The 22197-nt window shown below is 43.5% G+C and overlaps 1 protein-coding gene across 1 annotated transcript in view; it reads left to right on the top strand.

Moving 5' to 3' along the window:
- The first annotated feature begins 1010 nt into the window (after positions 1-1010).
- The window catches only part of Syt16 (synaptotagmin 16), a 242553-nt gene continuing 221366 nt past the window's right edge, over positions 1011-22197 (top strand). Inside the window, exon 1 of the mRNA XM_085697534.2 lies at positions 1011-1142. Coding sequence (XP_085553660.1) covers positions 1130-1142 — 13 coding nt within the window. The 5' untranslated portion in view covers positions 1011-1129. The remainder of the gene's footprint in view (positions 1143-22197) is intronic.

Below are 22197 nucleotides of genomic sequence, written 5' to 3'. Positions count from 1 at the left end.
ATCTTGGTGCACAGTCATGCCTGGGATGATGCCCACTGGTGTCCTTACTGTTTTGACTGCATGAACAGCCTCACATGGACCAAATACATCGTGCCTGCAAACAAAACAAAACAAAACAAAACAAAAAACCATACAAAAACAAAACAAAACAACAACAACAAAAAACAAATGGCTTCCTGTGCATGCACTTTAGGCTGTGTGTTTGAGCCACTTGATGCTTTCCCATGTAGGATGTGGTGGTGGCTTCTCATTCGCCACTGTTCCCTAAATACAGCAAGAATCCCTCCGTAATTAGTTTCCAACCTTCAGCGAGATGGACGGCACACGATGCCCACAGGTGGGATCTTTTGAAAGCCCCTTTAACCACGATGGCCCTTGAGGCAATACCGTCTGACTTTCTCATCGACTTGGTCCTTTAATACAAGTCATCCGACAAGCCTGTGAGCTGCTCCACAATTATCCACCAGTTAGTTGCCCATCCGGTTCACATGCAATTAGTTAATTGGCCATTTGTTCACTCGTTAATTCACGCTGGTTTCCAGCTATAAAGCCATCCATTAACTCATCTAGTAGCTATCTGAGAGCCTCCTACACGCAGGGCTCTATTTTCACCTTGGGGACCAAACAGGGGAAGGAGAGGAGCACCTGGTGAGTCTCAGTCCTCAAGCCCTGGAGGTAGCTGGTGATTCTTACTGCTCTCTCCCACCTGTTCCCCAGATTTGCTCCTGTAAGCTGGGGCTCAGGGTCGACCCTGCTGGAAAGAAGCGCCAGGCCCGGATGAACTGAAAGAAGCGAGGCAAGAAAAAAAGTGTGCGGGCGAATAGGGCGGGCAAGGTATCTGGAGAGGAGTGGGCCAGGTTGCTGGCTGCTTTGTCTTTGGGAGGGATGTTGCTGCGGGGTGGGCAGGGCAGGGCAGGCCCGGCTGCCGGCTGGCTGGGCTCGGCTGGGGTGTAGGGACGCCGGCGGGGGCGACCACGGGGAGCGGGGCGGCGCGGCGGGGGCGCGCGGCGGGAGCGTCTGTGCGCGTCGCGGGTCCCCGAGCGCGCGGGGCCTGCCGAGAACGCGCGCGGCCGGGCGCGGCGTGGGTACCCCAGCCGCGGGCGACCGCCCCACAGCCCCTGACGCGACCATGGCGACTGACAGTAAGTGTGAGGGCCCCGGGGAAGGTCGGGGAACCTGGGGTGGCAAGTTCTTCTCCCGCGCGCCTGCCTTTGTGGCAGGCTCGCGGGAGCAGCGTCTGGGTACCCCATCTCCGGAGCGGGGCCCTTGCCACCATGCCCATCATCCAGTGTTACCAGGCAGGACATGGGAGGGCAGGAGGTCCGCGGGCCTCTCAGGAGGGATGCGGCACCTGGCTGGAGGGGACACTTGATGCAGGAGGTGCAGCGGGGCTGGGCCTCGCAACCCTTTGGGGACTGACTCTAGGCCCAGAGCTAGCTTTTAGGGAGCTCAGTATTGGGGCGCTGTGAGTTCAAGGTTCCTGGAGTTCGGAGTCAGACTGGCACGCCCTCCTCCTGCCGGATGGCCCCAGTGGGCTCTGTTCCCGGGCCCCTAAGCCAGAGACCTTGTCTGGCTGCCATGAATGTGAGGTGCGTGCAGGGAGGGAAGGTTGAGATCAAAGACTGGAAGTGTTGGAAGGCTCTGGCTGGCCTACTGTTCTTGTTGTTTTTGCTGTTGTTTTCGGAAATTAGGATTGCTGCAAAGAAAACTAATTACATGTAGCTGGAGCTTGACCTGTTGGTGAGACCTCAAAAAGAGCAGAGAGTAGAACATCAAGTCATACAAGGTATATCAGGTGCTTAGCTTAAAAATCAACTAGTAGAGATCAATCCTTTTTTTTCTCAGTTCTGCTTATATATCCAAAAAGTGTAGTCATCTGGGGAGAGAGAGTCTAGGGGAAGAAATGATAGATTTAGGTTTTTATTAGTAAAGTAAGGAATAATTACACTTGGCCTTGTTTGTATAATCGGTAATCAGCAAGTTCTAGTGTTACAGAGCTTCTGTCTTCAGGTAAGGGGTGACAGGTGAGAGGCAGGTGGGGACATCATGCAGTGGGTAGATGGCCTCATTAGGACACCTGGGCCCAGTCTGCCTTAGTGTTAGCTGATTGCTTTTATTCCACTTTTCTCGTCTCCCTACATTTCTCCTTGAGGGAAAGAGCCAGGGAAAGTCCAGACTGTTGTATGCTAGTGATTCTTGGAAGGAATCCAGAAGGACCTTCTCTGTGAATATAGCGTGTGAGTATATGCATAACACAGAGATGTTGCAAAAATATTTGCCTGGCAAACAGTCTCACGCACAAATAGGATGTGATCCAGAGAGAATGCCCTTGGGTCCAGACAGCTCATAGTTTGAAGGGCGGTTTCCAGAGATGCAGAGAAGTCGGAGCCTCAGGTGGTTCCCAGTAAGTCATTATGAAATGGTTAAGCAGCTAGGTTTGTTTTGTAAGCGGTGGTATTCAGAGATCTCTTGAGCTGTAATGGGTATTCCAGATAATTTGGTATTTTGAGAGTGAGATGTTTCTTCAGTTTTGTTTCCTTTATCACATTTGTTGTATTATTAAGACTTTTTTTTTTTTATCATGGATCTTCATTTTCGAATCACTGTGGCCTGATGTTTTAGGAGTGCATTTGTATGTGTGCATGTTCATATGTGTGCTTTTAAGAGTAAGCTTCTTTGAGGGACCAGAAAGATGGTTCTTCAGTTAAGGGTGCACACTGCTCTGCCCGAGGACCCAAGTTCAGTTTCCAGTATACATGTTGCTCATTGTCAGCTGTGACTCCAGCTCCAAACTGTCCCATGCCCTCTTCTGGTCTCTGGTCTCTGAGGGTACCTTCATCATCTGCAAAGACTCTCTCAGATATACATGCACCCACAGGATTTTAAAAGTAAATCTTCTTCCCCTTCTTCTTCTTCTTCTTCTTCTTCTTCTTCTTCTTCTTCTTCTTCTTCTTCTTCTTCTTCTTCTTCCTCCTCCTCCTCCTCCTCCTCCTCCTCCTCCTCCTCCTCCTCCTCCTCCTCCTCCTTCTTCTTCTTCTTTTGGTTTTTCAAGACAGGGTTTCTCCTGTCTTTAGAACCTGTCTTAGAACTAGCTCTTGTAGACCAGGCTGGCCTCGAACTCAGAGATTTGCCTGTCTCTGCCTCCTGAGTGCTGGGATTAAAGGTGTGGCCCCACCACCGGGCCAAAAGTAAATCTTTTTAAAAAGGAAAAATAACCACTCAAGATAGATTGCATAAAAATACAAAATTGTCAAAGAACAAAATAAAAAGAAATAAGAAGAATAAATTCTTAGGGACAACAGATATGTTTTGATTTGATGAAAATAACTAACTGAATTATGCCCCAGGAATCTTGGGCAAGTTTTGAGTTGCTGGGTCTCTAGAGATGTTGCTGATAAGCATTTTGTGTCTTAACGGATTCCTCTGGTCATTTTTGGTTGTTCTTAGTCTATTGCAAGGATGATCTCAAGTCATTTCTGCCTGGTCCCGTGCAGAAGCTTATTGCTGCTAACCCGTAGGTGATCTTCCCTGTAGCCGCTCCTTGCCTTCCACTTTCTCCCAACAACCTTCAGCTTCTTTTATTCTCATCTTTCCTCTTCCATCAGCAGTTTGTACTCTGTGCTGTGTGGAGGGAAGTGAGCGAGTCAGGGTAGGAGGAGGTAAGCAAGGCCTGCCCTAGTAGGTAAAGGTGGGGGTTACGGCCAGACAAATGCTTGACATGTTCTAGTACAAAGTGTAGACTTTAAAAGAAAGTTGCCTGAGTGAAAATAGACTCATTCTTGAGTAAAATTATCTCCAATCACAGCAATTATTAAAGCATTTACAAATGATGGTTACGAAAATTGCAGGCAAGGGAGTGACAGCCTACCTGGAAACTTAGACTATTCGCTGGTGTCTTGAGAAAACACACCATGTCCTAACACACACCATCAATAATCAGCTCCAGCCAGAATCACCCGCGGTTCCTGAACTAGCGTGTAGAAAGCCGGAGAGGAGCAGTGGGCTGCTAGTTCTGTATCAACTTGACACAAGCTAGCGTCGTCTGGGAGGACGAAACCCTGGTTGAGAAAATGCCTCCGTTAAATAGGACTGAAGGGCATTTTCTTTATTAGTGATTGATGTGGGAAGGCCTGGCCCATTGTGTGTAGGATATTCCTGAGTCGGTCCTGGGCGCTAGAAGAAAACAGGTAAAGCAAGCTCTGAGGAGCAGCTAGTGAGCAGCACTCCCGCCTCCCGGTTCCTGCGTGTTGGAGTTGCTGCCTGACTTCCTGTGATGATGGACAGTGACACAGAAGTGCAAGCCTGTCAAATAAACCCTTTTCTCTCCAACTTGCTTTTGGTCATGGTGTGTTGTCACAACAGTAGAAACCCTAACTCGGACAAACAGAATACTTAAAACTCTCAGATTCATTGGGGAAACACAATTATATATGCTTGTGTATGTCTGTAAGTGTATGAAGTCATATGAACAAGAAAGGGTTAAGAGAGATGAAGCAGGATGTCATTTGGTAGCCTAGTGGCTCCTTATTTTGTTTTTGTAATATATATAATATAATATATAATATAATATATATACTATAATAATTTCTCTACAAGTTTTGTGGATGTTGATTTGTATTCTAGTCATTTTGGACTAGTATTTTAGAGTTTAATTTTTGAAAGACTCATAGATGGGGGGCTAGAGAGATGGCTCAGTGGTTAAGAACACCGGCTGCTCTTCTAGAGAACTCATGTTCAATACCCAGCACCCACATGGCAGCTCACAACTGTCTGTAACTCCAGTTTCCTGAGATCTGACACCCTCACACCAATGTACAGAAAATAAAAATTAAATAAATTATATTCAAAAAGTTCATTTAAAAAAAAAGGAAAAGAAAGACTCACAGTTATGGACTCTTAACTTTGGATTGGCATGATAATATTAGCTCTTTATTATGGAAAAATGTTATATGCACTGAAATATATTGGAACTCCATATACCCAAATGCCCCAGCTTTAGCAAGTATCTCATTCCATTCATTGCAATGCTCCTAATTTAATGCAGGCGTTTTGAAAACAAGTCCAGGCATGGTTACATTAGCAGTTGAGGCTGTAGGGCACCTGTAGGCACACTTCCTTCCTGTGTTGGGTTTATCACACTTAAGTAGCAAATCAGTAAGATGTCTTTTAGGTCAGTGCCACGTGCTAGCAGCAAGAGGTCTTGGGAGTGTGTTGGCATGGCATATATGGGTTGTGTTCAGGTTTCAGGGTAGTTATCGGCAATGTAAAAGGAATGGTCTGAGAAGTTCCTGGTTCTTATCCTGTTTTCCAAACCTCTACTTTTAAAACCAAGAATGAAATTCCAGAAGAAAACATGAAGAAGGTATGGAGACAATATTCTGAACGATTAGTCCAGTTGATGTTATATTAATAAAGTGCCTTGGGAGTTAATCTGATATATACATTTTCATACTATTTGAGGTGAGTCCTACTTGTTTTAATTTCTATTTGGCATTTTGAATTGGTGCACACTGATACTTTCTCACGACTGACTTGACTCTAAATGCATATAGAACGAGTCCCACATGTTTTATAACAGCAATGGGCCAGCTTTCTCTGAAGGAATCTTCCTGAATATAGTGAGTTTGCATGATGTTTACTCTCAGGTCATTCGATGTCATTTAGCCACTAATTGCTATGTAACATCCTATATTAAACACATGTCTGAGATTTCATTTAGCAATGGAATCTATCTATGGCTATCTATACAATAAAATAAAACTAGACAGTGACAGCTCTTTTTGGTGAAGTGGTTCTCAATCTTTCTAATTCTCTGACCTTTTAATCCAGTTCCTCATGTTGTGGTAACCCCCAACAATAAATTTATTTTCATTGCTACCTCATAATTGTAATTTTGCTATTGCTATGAATCATAATGTAAATAACTGTGTTTTTTGGTGGTCTTAGACGACCCCTGTGAAAGGCGCCATGACCCCATAGCTTGAGAATTGATTTTCTAGAGGATGTGGGAGGTGTCTGAACCACACTCTGAAGTTCTACACGGTTACTGTCCTATTAAGGATGCCTCACATCTTATATTAGGGAGTTTACAGTTGTGAATGGATGTCATCTCTTTAGAAGATAGATCTCTTCTTAAAATTGACTATCGATTTCTAGTTTTTTTTTTAGCAGCATAGATTTTCATGTTGTCAGAGTGTGATATTCTTTGGATTCTAATTTTAGGAATGCAGAAAGTCACACTTTGTAGTTTGACTCAGAGTGGAGTGAAGGTTAAGATTCATAAAATGATTTTATCCACCCTATTTGGAAACTACCCTGGTTTATGTCAAGAGAGCACTCTAAACATAATCGACCAATCATGCCTGGGTTTTCAGATCTGCAATTCAGGCATCTTAGAAGCCTGGATAATAAATGTGGCACACAGGGAGGACCTCTGCTTGGTTTCAGAGGTGTCTGAACTGTGTATTCTGGCTTTGCCACTCAATGGCTTTATGATTTCTGGTAAATTATCTTCCTAGAAGATCTTGCTTTCTCCACTCCTGGGAACTACAAGAAGCAAGAGAGATGATGCACATCTCCTGTCACATAGTAGGACTTAAATAAATATCTATTCCTTTCCTTCCTCCAAGATGCTTCCCATAGCTTATAGCTAATTTCACAATAACAACCCAGAAATAGGGTAGTGGGTGATTAATTCTATTATTGTGAAGAAAATAAAATGAAGACCAAATGTTCTGTTTAGAAATGTAAGACTCTAGAACAAACCACGCAAGGTGCTGAGCTCTGGATTTTAAATAGAAGCATTAACCACAGAGTTGTCTTCTCTCATGTTAATTGTTTTGTGTAAGTATGCTTGTAGTGTGTACTGTTGTGTGTGCAATTATGGTGCACGTGATGGTGAACACAGGTGCTAGTGACCTTGAAAAAGCTGAGTGCTGGGCTGAGAGGAGCCACAAGTTCTGAAAACTTTTATGCTGATTTGAAGATGATGATCTCTTTGAACTTGTGGCCTAGTCTTCTTTTGGATGTAGCTGATGGGTACCATAGGGCTGGATGTGTTCTGCTTCAGGGCACCTCCTCAGTTTCCTACCACCTGTTTCTGGTGTTTCATAAAAGCCCCTCCAATGATGTTAGTAACACGAGGAATGGTTACTTGTCCCATCATCAAGCATTACAAAGGCTGTATCTTCTAGTATATACCCATATGACCTTATCTGCTTGATACCTCCCCTGGTCCTGACCTTGTCCCTTTAGGTCTTACTCCTGAGAGGAACCCATTTCTCCTTAGAATGTGGCTCTGGCAGGCGCTGTCTTCACATTCCTAGCCCCCCCCTCCATGATTGAAATCTGTATCCCCAGTCTGCTTTCTTCTTTGATTTTGTGCTTCCTTTCTGTTTTGGTAGACACATGTGGACTATCTTCTCAGCTTTGCAAAGTGCCAGAAGCTAGGCTGTCTTCAGCCACCCCTCCCCTGACTCTCCCCAGTGAGCAGCAGAGAGAGCCACCCTCTACTCCAGCACCCTCCCCTTGCACTGTTTAGAAGCGCATTACAATGTGTTTCATAATTGATCCATTTGCATAAAAATCAACTCTTCGATTTTAGTGGTGATAATTCAAATGGAATAATGCTTTTTCTGCATTGTTATTTTTCTCTGTGCTTACATTGAGCTTGTCACCTAGTGCTGTGTACAGAATTTCCACAGGCAGCTTAAAAATAGCCGCTCTGTCAGCTCACAGCTTCGTAGGTCAGAAATCTGCAAGGCTGTAGTCAAGGCCTCAGCTAGAGCTGGGTTCTCACATGACGATTTGACTAGAGAGGTACCGCTTCTGATATCATAAAAAATTAGCAGGATTCAGACTATAGACTAAGGGACCAAAGGCCTCAATTTCTTACTGGGTATCGGCTGGAGGCCACCCTCAGACCCTTCCTATGTGACTTGTCCTAGCCGATAGTCATTTATTTCATCCTGGTAAGCAAGTGAAGGGGTTTTGGGGAGATGGCTCAGTCGGTCAAGTACCTTCTTTATATGCATGAAGATCTGAGTTTGGATCCCTAGTACCTATGTAAAAATCTGGGAGTGATGGGGAGCGCCCATAGTTCCAGTTCTGGGGAGGCAGAGATGAGGATGCTCCCTAAGGTTTTCTGGTCAGCCAGTTTAGCCTAATGAGGGAGATCCAGGTTCAGTGAGAGACCTTGTTTCAAAAATTAAGGTAGACAATAATTGAGGAAGACATCTGGCCTCAACCTCTGGCCTATGGACTACACACACACACACACACACACACACACACACACACACACGCATATACATGTGCACATGCATACATGCACACACATGGCCCACAGAAGAAAGTTAGATGGATGATAGCATCTTATATAATAAAGATACAGCATTGATAGCTCCTCATTTCTTTTGTTGGTTGCTTAAAGCAAGTCGTAGGCATGAATCCCAAATATAGATGACACAGGTGCTAATGTCTGAAAAATTGCTTTGGTCAAAGAAATTTCCCCTTTCCTGGGGCTAATGGATGCCAAAGTGCTTTGCCAATGTGTGAGATGCTTTGAAGAGGACAGGATGTTACTTGAAGTTTAAGCTATTTTCATTGAATTTAATTATTGCATATGTATGTACGTATGTCTGTGTGTGCACGCACATGCTATGGCACACATATTGAGGCCAGAGGGCAGCTTTTGGGAGTCAGTTCTCTTTCTATTGTGTGAGTCCTGGGGATTGAACTCAGGTCATCAGACTTGCCAAGCAAGCACATTTGCCCACTAGGCCACCTCATTGGCTCTACTTCAAATTTTAAGGCTCGATGTGCATATGTTATGTACGCCTAATTATTTTATTCATTTCCAGTTATTGTTCTTGATTTCCTAAGAAGGTGGCAGAGATCTAGACACCAGCCAGTCCCTGACTATTTCATAACACCTCTGGATGACAGCATACTGCTAATCAAAATCTTTTATAAACAATTAGCTTTGGTGGTGGTGGTAGTGGTGTTGGTGGGGGAGGTGGAGATACTGGTGGTGGTGGTGGTGGTGTTTGAACTTAGGAATTCCCAGGAGTTAGGCAAGCACTCTTCCGCTATACTACCCATTACCAGCCCAGTTGATTGAATTCTCTTCAATGATTGTCTTTGAATTTAGAATATGAAAGTACTTTAAGGAGGTTGGGTAGTGAAAGCTGATTTGTATTGTGCTTCACAAAACTCAGAAAAACCTTAATTTTGGTGATGATCCCTTGAAGGCTGCTATGTAGTAAAAGAGATGGAGCCATCCTTAGTACCTACTTGTGGTCAAGGTCAGAGTATCCTACTCATTAAAAATTGAGTTAGACCTTGGAGAAAAACATCCCAAACAGTTAATTGGCTTACACTAAATGAGAAGAAAGGGAGGGGTTTGATATTATCATATTTAAAAAGGCCCCTCTCCTCCGATGCAGCCCAAATCACCTGCTATTTTCCCTTTGACATTTTTGCCAACTCTCTCATCCAGAAGCCATTGCAAACCCTTCTAGACCTCCAAATTTGCATTATTTTTTTGGACTTTACTCTTGCTTATGTGTTCCTTAAGGGATATAGCTACCTTTAGAGACATTTCTCCAATTTTATCATTTTTTTTTAAAAAATAAACATGATGACTGACATATGGTGGCTGCTTAAATATCCAACAACTCCCATTTATGTATCTACTGGGAAGCACTACCATCTCAGGTTGATTTTGGACCCCCAGAGAACTGAGGTTGTGGTTCCTAAAATGTTTAGATGGTTTGTGATGACAAAATTATTTTCATAGGAATGAGGTTAGATTTGTCTTTTCACTCATTAGCTGAAGAGTACACCACAGGCGACTGCACAGTGTATGCTGATATTTTTCTCCATTTGAAAAGCTTTCTCTATTTTAATTTAAAATATGGTAAATATTAACAAACAGAACTCACAACAGTTATGTCATGAACACTATCCTGGTTTTTTTTTTTTTTGGTTGTTTTTTAAAAATTGACACAAGCTAGATTTACCTGGCAAGTAGAAACACAGTTGAGAAAATGCCTCCATCAGATTGCCTGTAGGAACACCTGTAGTGCATTTTTTTTTTGATTAATGATTGATGTGAGAGGGACCAGTTCTCTAGGGATAGGTGAGGCAGGCAGAGTAAGCCTCAGGGAGCAAGCCAGGTAGCAGCACTCCCCCATGGCCTCTGCTTCAGTTCCTGCCTCCAGGCTCCTGCCTGGAATTCCTGCCTCAACTTCTCTCAGTGATGGAGTGTGACCTGAGAGTTGTAAGACGAACTATGCCCTTTCCTCCTCAAGTTGCTTTTGGTCGTGATGTTTTATCACAGCATTGGACACCCTACCTAAGACAAACACCTACTTTGACATTCAGCTGACATATTCTTACACTGCTTAACTTCCTGATGAACTTCATATGAAAAGCTTTTTTCCCCCCAAATAGAATTTTTCTGTGTAGCCCTAGCTGGCCTAGAACTCACACTGTAGACCAGGGTGACCTCAAACTCAGAGATCTGCCTACTTCTGCCTCCCAAGTGCTGGGATTAAAGGCTACAATGCTTGGCTTGATGGAAAGTCTTAAAGATGATTTTTTTAAAAATAGATGATCAGGTCCTGTAAAATTGTTACATATACATTGCTTAATTTCTGTTCATTAATTTATATCCATCAGTTAAAGTAAATTTGAAGAAAGAAAATTAACAATGATGAAATTGTTTGGGGACTTAAAAATTTCAAAGTACCAAAGAACTTTTTGTTGTTTATTTTTCAGGACACGGTGTCTCTGTACAGCCCTGGCTGTCCTGGAACTCATGCTGTAGACCAGGCTGGCCTCAAACTCACAGAGATCCGCCTGTCTCTGCCTCTTGAGTGCTGGGATTAAAGGTGTGCACCACCACCTCCAGGCAGTACCAAATATCTTTAGAACATACATTTGTGAGCCACTCTCTGCTCTGTGGAAACTCGGTTGAAGAACATCTTCCTTCTGCTGCTTGAAAACCTAGATCTGGTTGTCCACACACATTTAAGAATGAGGGAAGACTATGATTCAGAAATACATTTATTGGGGACTGAGCTCTTGGTTTTTAGAGGGGGCAATCATTTTCTTTACAGATATTCCAACTTCCTGCCTCTGGTTCTCTGTGAAGAGAGGTTTGTGTGTATAAGCAGAGCTGTGAGTACTCTGTGTTGAGTCTAGGTAAGTCTGTCAACGCGTCTTATTCAGAACAGAATCGCCTCAGCACAAGGAGATGCAGGTGACTCCCAAGCCCAGAGCCTCTCTAATTTGCGTTCTTCAGAAATTAAACAGAGGTCTCTGGAGATTGAGTGCAGTGGGCAGCCCCAGCTGCCATAGCAAACCCACATTGGAAGGCTCTGCATCAGAGACCGAGTCTCTCTTTCTGAAGTCTGAAAGTCCAAGACGGTGGTGGTGGAAGTGTCAGGGTTTGGTGTGGCCTTTCTTCCAGGCTTGCGGATGGCTTGCTTTCCTCCCTGTCCATGCAGCATGGAAGGAGAATGCTGTGAAGTGCTCTCTTACAAAGCCACTGGCCCTATAGGATTATGTATCTCCCTTATGATAATTATCCTGAATCATCTTTATATACTATTGCACTGGGAGGCCCTGGAGAGTAGGGCTTGGACAGAACAGTTCTGGAGGGCAGATACAGTCCATGACGCTTAGCGGTCTCCAGGCTACACTCTTTCCACGGCCTTTGAGCTAATTCTCCCACATTCCTAGTCTTCATCTGTCTTTTCCTTCTGAGGCATGGGTGCTTCTCAGAGTTCCAATGACCCCAATGTTAATTTTTGTTGTCTCATGACTCTCTGCATAGTCCTGCACCCCCACCCGCCCCAGGCTTCTCCCTTGTTCAAGTGTGACAATCCCACAGACAGACTTTTAAGACCATCGACTCTATTTCTTGTCTGTTAATGTGATAGAATGCCTTGACCAAAAGTGGCTTTGAGAAGGGGTTTATTTTGGCTTTACAGTTCCAGAGGGGGATAGTCTAGTGTGGCCAGGAAGCCATGGATGCTGGGATATGAGGCTAATCACATGTCCTTTACACACATGAAATAAAGAGCGAACAGGAAGTGGGGCCAGGCTATCAAGCCTCAAAGCCTGGCCCCAGTGACTACCTAAAGTTTCCACAACTTCCCTAAGCACAGCAACTAGCTGGAAACCAAGTGCTCAAAGGCATGAGCCTGGTGGGGGCAGATCGGATTCAAACCATGTCATTGTTGTCTCCATTTCGTGTTGAGCCTGTCTAGTGAGTGGTAAAAAAGTTTATTTTTTTTTTTCTGTTCTGATATTTGTTTTTTTCTTCATTTTCTCCAATTTTCCGAGACTCCTACTATTTCTCCTTTTCTGAGACAGGGCTTCTTTGCATATCCCTTGCTGTCCTAGAATTTACTAGCCTCGAACTCACAGAGATTCACCTGCTTCTGCCTCCTGAGTGCTGGGATTAAATGTATGAGCCACCACCGCCCCACTTTGAGATTTCTGGTTTTTCCATTTGTTTTAAAATGATTTATAATTTCTTGGATCATCCTTATAATGATTGCTTTTAAAATCTTTGTTATAGATATACAGTATTTATGTTTGGTGTTGTGTCTGTTGACTGTTTTGCTCTTATTCCTTTGTATTTATTGAATTTTTATTGCCTCTTAGACATTTGACGTTTCACAGTAAGGCTGTGGTTTTGGCTTCAGTATTATCATTTTGGAGCCAACCCCCTGTTTATGTTAGAACTTCCTGTCCTAATCTACTTTTGTGGTCTGTGGCTTGGTTGGAAATTTTGTTTTCATAGTCCCTGCAGTGTTATTCTGGTCCTCCTTGATGGTGTGTTACCCGACGCTAGTTTGACTTATGGGTAGTGTTTTTTGTTTTTTTTTTTTTTAATCATAGTTCAGTTTCGTAAGTTTTCCTTTGTTGATTCAGGTTGCTTCCATGTGTGGGTCCTTTAGGTGTTTGCTTCAGACTTCATACACAGCCTTCTAAGCTTCTTCCCACCAGTTCCTCTATTACCTTCCATTTGTGGGAGATAGTGCTTCTTCTTGCTGTCTGTCCTTGGCTGTGTGTTCTGTGGGGTTGTAGAGTCTTTCCTCTCTACAGCATGGGTCAGGGAAGAAGGGGGAGCCACTGCCTGATTGCTGATGATCAGGGCAAGGGTTGTCACAGGTCCCTACCTTGTCTACACACACAGAGGGAGGGATGGCATGCTGCCCGGTGTGAGGTTATGTCAGGGATGGTCACAGCGCCTTTTCTATGTGATCTGCACAGTCCTAGAGGGGTTAGAGAGGAATGCTGGCTTTGATAGTATTGCCTAGAGGAGGGTGGATATGTCTTAGATTCTCTCTTCTAGTTCCTGGAGCTGTGAGAACGCTCCTCAACTGGGGTGACTTTGTTCCTTCAGGTGACCTTTGACAACGTCTAAGCACTTCTCCATTGTCTCTGTTAAAGGAGTTGCGGCATGTGGTCTCTAGAGGCATGGATACTGCTGAATATCCTATAATACAACAGAGTTAACTTGTTCCTGGGTTAGGGAGACAGTTTAGTGTGAAAAGTTAGGGCCTGAGTTCAGATCTCTAGCACTCATACAAAAAGCCAGGTGTGGTGTTGCACATGGGTAAGCCTAGCACTGGAGAGTGGAGACAGGAAGTGGAGCCCTAGGGGCTTGCTGGCCAGTCAGTGTAGTGGAACTGGTAAGTTCCAGGTTCAGTGAGACCCTGTATGTATCACAGGTTAACTTGGAGAAGTCACTGAAGAAGACAACCTGATGTTGGCCTTTGACCTCTACAGGTACCCTCGTGGGCTACTGCAATCATTCCCACACAGGTGCATGCGTGCCACCCCCCAGAGTTACTTGACCCCAGTTTCAGTGGGACTCTACACAGTGAGGTGTTCTTAGAGCTTTTATTTATTTTGTTCCAGAAGTGAAAGTCCCTTTAGTATTTTTAATTTGTTTTTGTTCTTTGGCATCTGTCATTGGTGGGAGGTGTAACTTACAATTTGGTTTTAGGTAAATTAGCTTCTCTATTTGGTCAGTGATAGAATGCCCTGGCTGCAGAAAACTAGAAGTCCCCCTGGGACAGTCTTGTGTATGTGGCTAGCTCAGCTGTTGTTGGCTAGCCACATATGCGTCTCAGAGAGAACTGTTTGTTGAGATAGTAACTTCTCAAGACAGCCTACTGTACTTGAACAAGCTGTTCCAAAGGAAGGCGGTCATAAGTTCCTCAAGAATGTCCTAACCTGTGTAGCACAAATTCTAATTGGTCTTAATAATAAAAACCCTGAGTTAGATATTAGGGGATGAAAGCTAAAAGATCAGAGAAGCAGAGACTAGTCTCCAGCTCTTACCTCTACAAAATTCTCAAAACCAAGGGGGCAAGATCCTATCTCTACAAATCCTCAGACTGAATGCCATGAGCTCCAATCTCCTCCTGTCTTATATTCCTCTCTCTACACAGCCATATCCCCCTTCCTGTCTCCACCTCCCTAGTGCTGGAATTAGAGGCCTGTGACTCCCAAATTTGGGGATTAAAGGTGTGACTCACCATCATCTCGCTCTGTTTCTCTTTTAGACTAGATCAGTTTTGGGTAGCCCAGGGTGGCCTTGAACTCACAGAGATCTGTCTGCCTCTGCCTCCCAAGCGCTGGGATTAAGGTGTGTGCCACCACTGCCTGGCTTTTATGACTAACTAGGGGCTAGCTCTGCACTCAGATCTTCAGGCAAGATTTATTTGTTACATATCATCAATGTATCAAAATATCATCACAAACCTGCATATACCCTCTGTAACTGCATCAGCTTCCAAGCCCCTGCCCACTCTATAGGAGTCCTGACTAGCTCTTTCCGTTTGCATAAATAACATCCATCCATGGGAAGGTTGCAACCATTCACTGTGCTAATTGAGGTAATCTAATCTTCTGAGGCCAAACTTTGTTCTCTTTCTTCCTTTAGCTTCTTTACTCTGTACTCCTAAGTCTAACATTTTGGTGCTCAAACCAAGGGGAGCTTCTGAGGCCCCATCGTGGCTCCAGGCCTTCTTTCTGGGATTCTTTTGACTTTCTTACCATTCTTTCCTACTCTTGAGACCTGTTCCTTAAGAAGCATAGACATCTTATGGGCACACTTATAGGCTAACTAGCTACCAGTTGTGATCTGGGACTTTTGGTCCTGTGGCCTCTGCCTCAATGAGCAGAGCAAGTCCCATAGATAGAACACTGGTTCTTGGCACTTTACTAGTGCTCTGTGTAAACCTAGCTCTGGCATTCATGAATGGACTGGGATGGTCCCTCATTGTGTAAACCTAGCTCTGGCTTTCATGAATGGACTAGGATGGTCCCTCACTGTGTAAACCTAGCTCTGGCTTTCATGAATGGACTAGGATGGTCCCTCACTGTGTAAACCTAGCTCTGGCATTCATGAATGGACTAGGATGGTCCCTCACTGTGTAAACCTAGCTCTGGCATTCATGAATGGACTAGGACGGTCCCTCACTGTGTAAACCTAGCTCTGGCATTCATGAATGGACTAGGATGGTCCCTCACTGTGTAAACCTAGCTCTGACATTCATGAATGGACTAGGATGGTCCCTCATTGTGCGCCCACCTTTCTTTCTCATTCTTCCTCCTTCTCAGACCACCTCTGACCTCCATATAAGAGGTCATTCTCCATTTACCTCTGCTTTGCATCCATCATTGGACAATATCATTCTTTGGGCCTGATTCAGAGGAGCCCCATCAGGTCTTGGGAACTCTGGAAGTTCCTCAGTGTTCTTTGGCCCAAAGACTCAGAGGTTCAGAAGCTCTGGGAGCTTCCCACTGAGCCTTTTCATCTTTTGACTTTCCTGGAATCTAAAGGCAGGGACACTCACTTCTAGATACCAGGCATGTTGGCAGTCAATCCCTAACCTCAAGGGACGCTTTGAGAAGCATTCTTGCCTTGCTCCAGAACCCACTATGGGATCAAAATTGTCCATTCCAAAGGACATATCCTTAGTCTGACTCCAGGCTAATCTAAAAGAGCTCCGTCTGGGGGACCTCAGATTGGCCACAGTTGTTTGACTTTCAGTTCAAATCTGGCCTCAATATATATTGGACAGTGGCCATTGCTGACCTGAATTTGGAACTTTTTGATTTCAATATCTTAAAAGATTTAAACAACTTCATCAAACAAAATGGAGAGTAGTCCAAGGTTTCCCCATATAAGCCCCTGGAAGCACTCAACTGTAACATGAATGGCCTGCTTGTTTGGGTTTTCTGTCCCTCCCGGTACCCCCACAGCCCGCAAGCCCCAAATAAAATCACACAGAAATCTCTATAAGTTATAAAGCTGACTGGTCCATTAGGTCAGGCTACTTAATAACTAACTCTCACATCTTGATTAACCCATTTTTCTGATCTATGTTAGTCATGTGGCTCAGTACCTTTTTCAGTGCATCAGATCACATCCTGCTGCTTCGGTGATCTGGGAAGGAGTGGGAGGAATCAGCGTCCTCTTTCCCAGAATTCTCCTGCTCTCCTTGCATCATTTCCACTTCCTGTCTGATTTTTCTGCCTATACTTCCTGTCTGGCCAATCAGCATTTATTTAAAACATGATTGACAGAATACAGACAATTCTCCCACATCACTCAACCACCCCAGGTTTCTCCTCCTAATTCTCCTCACCCACTTCGGCTCTTCCAGCCCCATCAACATCACAACTTCTCCATAGTCTCCCCTTCCTCCCTCCACATACCTCCAAGTCTTTTTTTCATCTTCACTCCTGTTCTCTGCTTTATTTTTCCATTTATGAACTTTCGGCTTTAGCAGCTCAAACTTCTAAAGCTAATTCCCTAAACACTTTCTCAGATGCTAATCCGGCTGATAAGCACTCCCCCCATGATTAAAAACATCTGGTAACATTTTAGAGGCAGTTACCCTTCTGCAACTCTGAGAGACTGGCCCAGCAGGAATTCTAGCTACTGTATCAGACTCTGCTTTCTTGAGCTGAGACCACGAAATTCCTTCCTGTTTCTTTACCTTGCTATTTTGTTCCTACCTTCCTAGGCCATAGGTATCATCCCCTTCTATACCCATACCAACCCACCTAACCACTGTTTTATTTTTTTAATTTAGAGAAGAGTCTAACAATTCACATTTGATCTAGAAAGTGGAGGATTTTACAGGGACTTGAAATTCCTTGATTGGGGTTGGGCTCACTTTACGGGGGCGGGGGTTGAGTTCACCATGAGTGAAAAACAACCATGTGGTTTGCTGCCATCTTGGCTGGGTCTCATCAAGATGGAAACAACCATGTGAGTTAGCTGGCATCTGTGCTAATGATATCATAAAGAAGACAAATGCCATGTGATGTCACCATCTTAGTCAATGTTATCACATGTCTCAAGCGAAATGGCAACACCCAAAAAGTGTCATAGTCCTATTGAATTCTCTAGTGATCACTGTACCCTTTTTATATTAGACTAGAGGATTAAAGAGGTGACATCAAACCTCTAAGGTTTTCTTTTAATTTTAATGTTTTGTTTTAATTTTGATATCATTTTTTACACAATACATTCTAAGGAGACCTAGAAGTTTGCCCAGCCACAAGTCTCCAATACTGGCATACTAACAAAGAGAGCTAAGACCCTGAGATTGACAGATACCAGCAGATATGCAAGGATAACTTGTCAAGTGCTAGACAGGCTGCTGCCAGTGAGGAGCTGGAACAATAGGCTCTGCTGGGTATCAGTGCCTGTTAGTTCCAGACCCATTTTGCTCTAACTGAAATAATTTTTTTATACCCTTAATACTCCTTTGTTCCACACATCTGCTTTTGTTTCCGCTTAATCTAACATTGCTAAAAATCTCTGATAATTTCCCTTTTACAATAAAAGTTTTAAAAATAGGACCCCAAGCTAGGCAGCAGTGGTGCACACCTTTAATACCAATACTCAAGAGGCAGAGGCCAGGTGAATCTCTGAGTTCAAGACCAGCCTGGTCTACAAAGTGAGTTCTAGGAAAGCTAGGACTACCCAGAGAAACCCTGTCTCAACAAACCACACACACACAAAAAGGATTCTAACAAGCTATAGTGCTCAAAATTTTAGTTTATTAAAATATATTTTATGTATGATTATGTTTATATAGTCTGTCCATGTGTGATTATGGTTTGTTTTTTATGTCATGTACTTATTATCAAATTGACTTATAAATAAAAGGTCATGTAAATTAAAGTTGTTAACTTGGCCCAACTTATTTTGTTCATAGTAAAACTAAAATTAAGAATATATATAATAAACCAGACAGTGGTGGCACAGGCCTTTATTCCCAGCACTTGGGAGGCAGAGATAGGTGGATCTCTGTGAGTTCAAGACCAGCCTGGTCATATGAATATATATATGAAAATGGTCAATGGCCCTGAATCTTTGGAGCAATTAATACGAACTTCTAATTTAAAATTCTAAAATCTGTCTTTAAGTGTAACATGAAGGGGTCTGCTTGTTGGGCTTTCTGTCCCACCTGGTACCCCACAACTGGCAAGTCCCAAAGAAAATCACAGAGTCTACATTAGGTTATAAAACTGATTGGCCCATTAGCTCAGGCTTATTGTTAACTCTTATAGCTTATATTAACCCATTATTCTCATCTATGTTAGCCACGTGGCTCAGTACCTTTTCCAGCTGGGCAGGTTACATCTTGCTTCTTCGGTGGTCTGGGCTGGACTGCCAAGGGAGCTTCCTGCTTCCCAGAATTCTCCTGTTCTCATTGCATCACCTCTACTTCCTGTCTGATTTTCCTGCCTGGTCAATCAGCATTTATTTAAAATATGATTGACAGATTACAGATAATTCTCCCGCACCATTTAAGGACAAGATATGCATAATCATACAATTATGGTCAAAATGTTATCTCCTTGGTCTTTATCCCAAGTGTGGTTCTACGACGTGGTTCCTATTACTTGAGAGCATAAATTAACTTTCAGAGCTGATATGCCTACTTTAGGATAGTTTTTTTTTTCATATTAGACAATTGCCCTCTCTTTAGAGAAATATAACTATATGCTTTTAAATGTATCTATATGTAAGTAAATGTATATATAAATTAAAGCATTTTAAGATTTTTTAAAAAAATATTTATTTATTTATTATGTATACAATATTCTGTCATGTGTATGTCTGCAGGCCAGAAGAGGGCACCAGACCTCATTACAGATGGTTGTGAGCCACCATGTGGTTGCTGGGAATTGAACTCAGGACCTCTGGAAGAGCAGGCAATGCTCTTAACCACTGAGCCATCTCTCCAGCCCCCGCATTTTAAGATTTTTTTAAAACTACTATGACATCTTTAAAAAACAAACAAAATGAACATATGGGGTTTTCAAGATCCTTGAAATGATGGCAGCAGGACTTGCTAACTGTTACTTCTCCTTCACAAAGAGGGGATGGGTGGGCCATCAGAGCCGGTTCTATATGGTCTACATGACTGTCAGATGTCCTCATGTGTCCTGAGTAAAGACCTTCCAGCGAGACTGCTCCTGGGTCGCTCACACTCCCACCAGTAACCCTTACCAATTGCTGTAAGGAAACCCAATAAACTCCCTGGTTCCCCAGGGTGAACTTTAAAATTGGACTTTAATCTGTCGTTGGGATCTTATGAAGAGGAGGTAGACACTGCCTAGTCCTCCCCTTTCCCAGTGAAAAGATTCTCATGATGGACAGCAAATCCACTTGTTAATGCTAGTGTGTATGTCTCAGGGGGTTAAGACATTTTAAAAAACATTGTAAGGATAAAAAGATAAGTTATTTTAGTAAAGAAGGATTTATGTATAAGATTAAGATAGATGGGTATTTACAAAATTGAAAAAAAGTTAGAAAACTTCTTCAAATTATGACGGTTAGCCTGAGTTATTTAAGGTACATAAAGGGTGAGATTTACAGATAATATATATGGCATTGATTCTAAGGCTCAAGAGTACCACTTATAAAAATTAGCTAAATGTATGTCTAATCAAAATTTATTTAGAAGTATCTGACTATTTAAATATTACACAGTAGTTAAAAGCATCAGACTGGTATAACTGATCTGGGTGCTTGGTAACCACATTTGAAGTCTACTATAATGTAATCAGACTAAAAGGGAGACTATTTTCCCCCTCATCCTCCAAGGTCAATGAGGTCCTAGGGGACTGTGGGTCATCTCCCAATGTTCTATAGCTGTGGAAAGTCTCCTGTTTTCATTGAGGGAGGCCATGGAGACCCCATTCAATGAGTCCTAATCAGAGCATAGTCTCTAAAGAGAAGCGTGAACACAGAGGAAAGACTTCCATAGTGGGAAGCCACAGCGGGGCCAACAAAGCCTTTAACTTACCTGCACACAACTGCTAACAGAGAGGCTCAAGGAGTCAGAGATGCCTCGCAAGCCCAAGTGACCCCGAGGACTGGATCCTTGATTGGCCATAACAGTGGAAGAGTTAAAACTAGTTCTGGCTGTCTTCGTGGTCTTAAACACCCACCAAGAAAGTAGACTAAAGATTAAAATGATCAGTATGTCTCTTCAGCAATTCAAGGGGCTGTGGTTCTCAGACATTATACTTAGCCACATGAAATGTTATTTGTCACTAATGTTATCTGTCACTAATGATCCTCTTCCTGATACATAGATTACCCATATGTAGGACAAGACCTTCCTTGGCTTGCTTTAGCATCACAGTGTCTACCTAGAGCTGGGAAACATGCCTGTCTTCTTAAATGCTGAGGCCGAGTTGAAAGCTATATTTACCAACTAAGGGACCCTTGATCACAGTTGTAGTGTGCCTTTCTGCACCCTAAACACCCCGGCTAAAGAAAACTATCGGATGCTCCATCATCCAGCTCACAGGTTTGGGAAATTACTCGGGTTATCCAAGGGATGTCCTTGGAGCACTGCTAGACATCCCTATAAAAATGACTCAGTGGGATTCTATTTTTCTCTTAAATTATCAATTAGATGCTGACTTTCAACGACTTATAAAGCTTGCAGGGGCTCATGCAGGAGTCTGCTGTCACAAACTGCTGATTACAGTTACTGTATCCTTCTACAGGGCTCTGGTACCTGGCCCAGCCAGTTGTGCCATTAAATTTAACCTTACCAAACAAAACTTATGTTAATCTTAATATAATCCCCCCCCACTCACTTTGTCTCTTAATGTTCCCCACAAAGTTGTAATACAGCAATGACAAAATCACCAGTCTACCTAACGCCTGTGGCAGAGCCTGCCAGGGTCTTGAGCTGGTTCTCTTGCATGGCCTCTTCTTCCAATAGAGGCCAAACTGCTCTATTAACTGTGCTCTCAGTAAGAATTATGTTAGTCTTCACGGTTTTCTTTGTGTGTTGTAAATGCCACCTCGCTTAGCACAGTCCAAGAATGCATGCTGTCATTGAATGGGTGATTTATGTACTGGTGACTTATGTCTTTGCCATGCTAAGTTTCATTGTGGCTCTGTAGATAGACCTTCCTCTGAGGCAGCTTGCTCCTTTTGTTAGCTTGAAGCAGTTTAGAGAGACCTGGGATGCCAAACTCATAAAAACAGGTCGGGTGACCTCTGAAAAGGCGACTAAGGGGTCATCCAGCTCATTCCTCTCATCGTCATGTTGGGCAGTTTTTCAGCACTCAGACTTGAAAAAGCTGGACTGAAGGATTCTTTATTTGAGTTAACCTCTCTGTCTCCCCAGCTCTCAGAAAATTTTAAAGAAATTTCAGGTTAACACCCCTCAGGGGCAGCTTGACTCTTTGACTGCGGCAGAGCTCCAAGCTTAAAGAAGGCTCTCGCTAAGGATGGGGTGTGTGCCCTCCTCCAGGACCAATGCTACTTCCACATTAACAAACTAACTGGCTCAAGATAGGGCTCTAAGACCGAGGGACCAGACAGAGATGCAGCCACCTGCCTTTTCCTGGGGATGGGCTTTCTCTCCTCTTCCACATTGGCTCCTCCCCTGGATCACTCCCTCCCTCCTTATCACCCTTATCCTTATCCTGTGCTTCACACACTTGGCTTACTAGACCCAAGCCTCCTTAAATAACCAGGTTTTCCCCTACACCCAAATGGGAATCACATGTAGATGTCAGTGACTTTCACTGTACAGCAGAAACAGCTCCATCTGTTCCTGAGGCATCTCCAAGAGTTACTTCCTTTTGGAGGCTGTGGAGGAGCTGTGACCG

Source organism: Myodes glareolus, chromosome 11, assembly GCF_982192425.1.
Source record: "Myodes glareolus chromosome 11, mMyoGla1.1, whole genome shotgun sequence".
In the NCBI taxonomy this organism is placed as follows: domain Eukaryota; kingdom Metazoa; phylum Chordata; class Mammalia; order Rodentia; family Cricetidae; genus Myodes; species Myodes glareolus.
The sequence above is the reverse complement of the archived record's forward strand: the minus strand, read 5'-3'. Positions and strand labels throughout refer to the sequence as shown.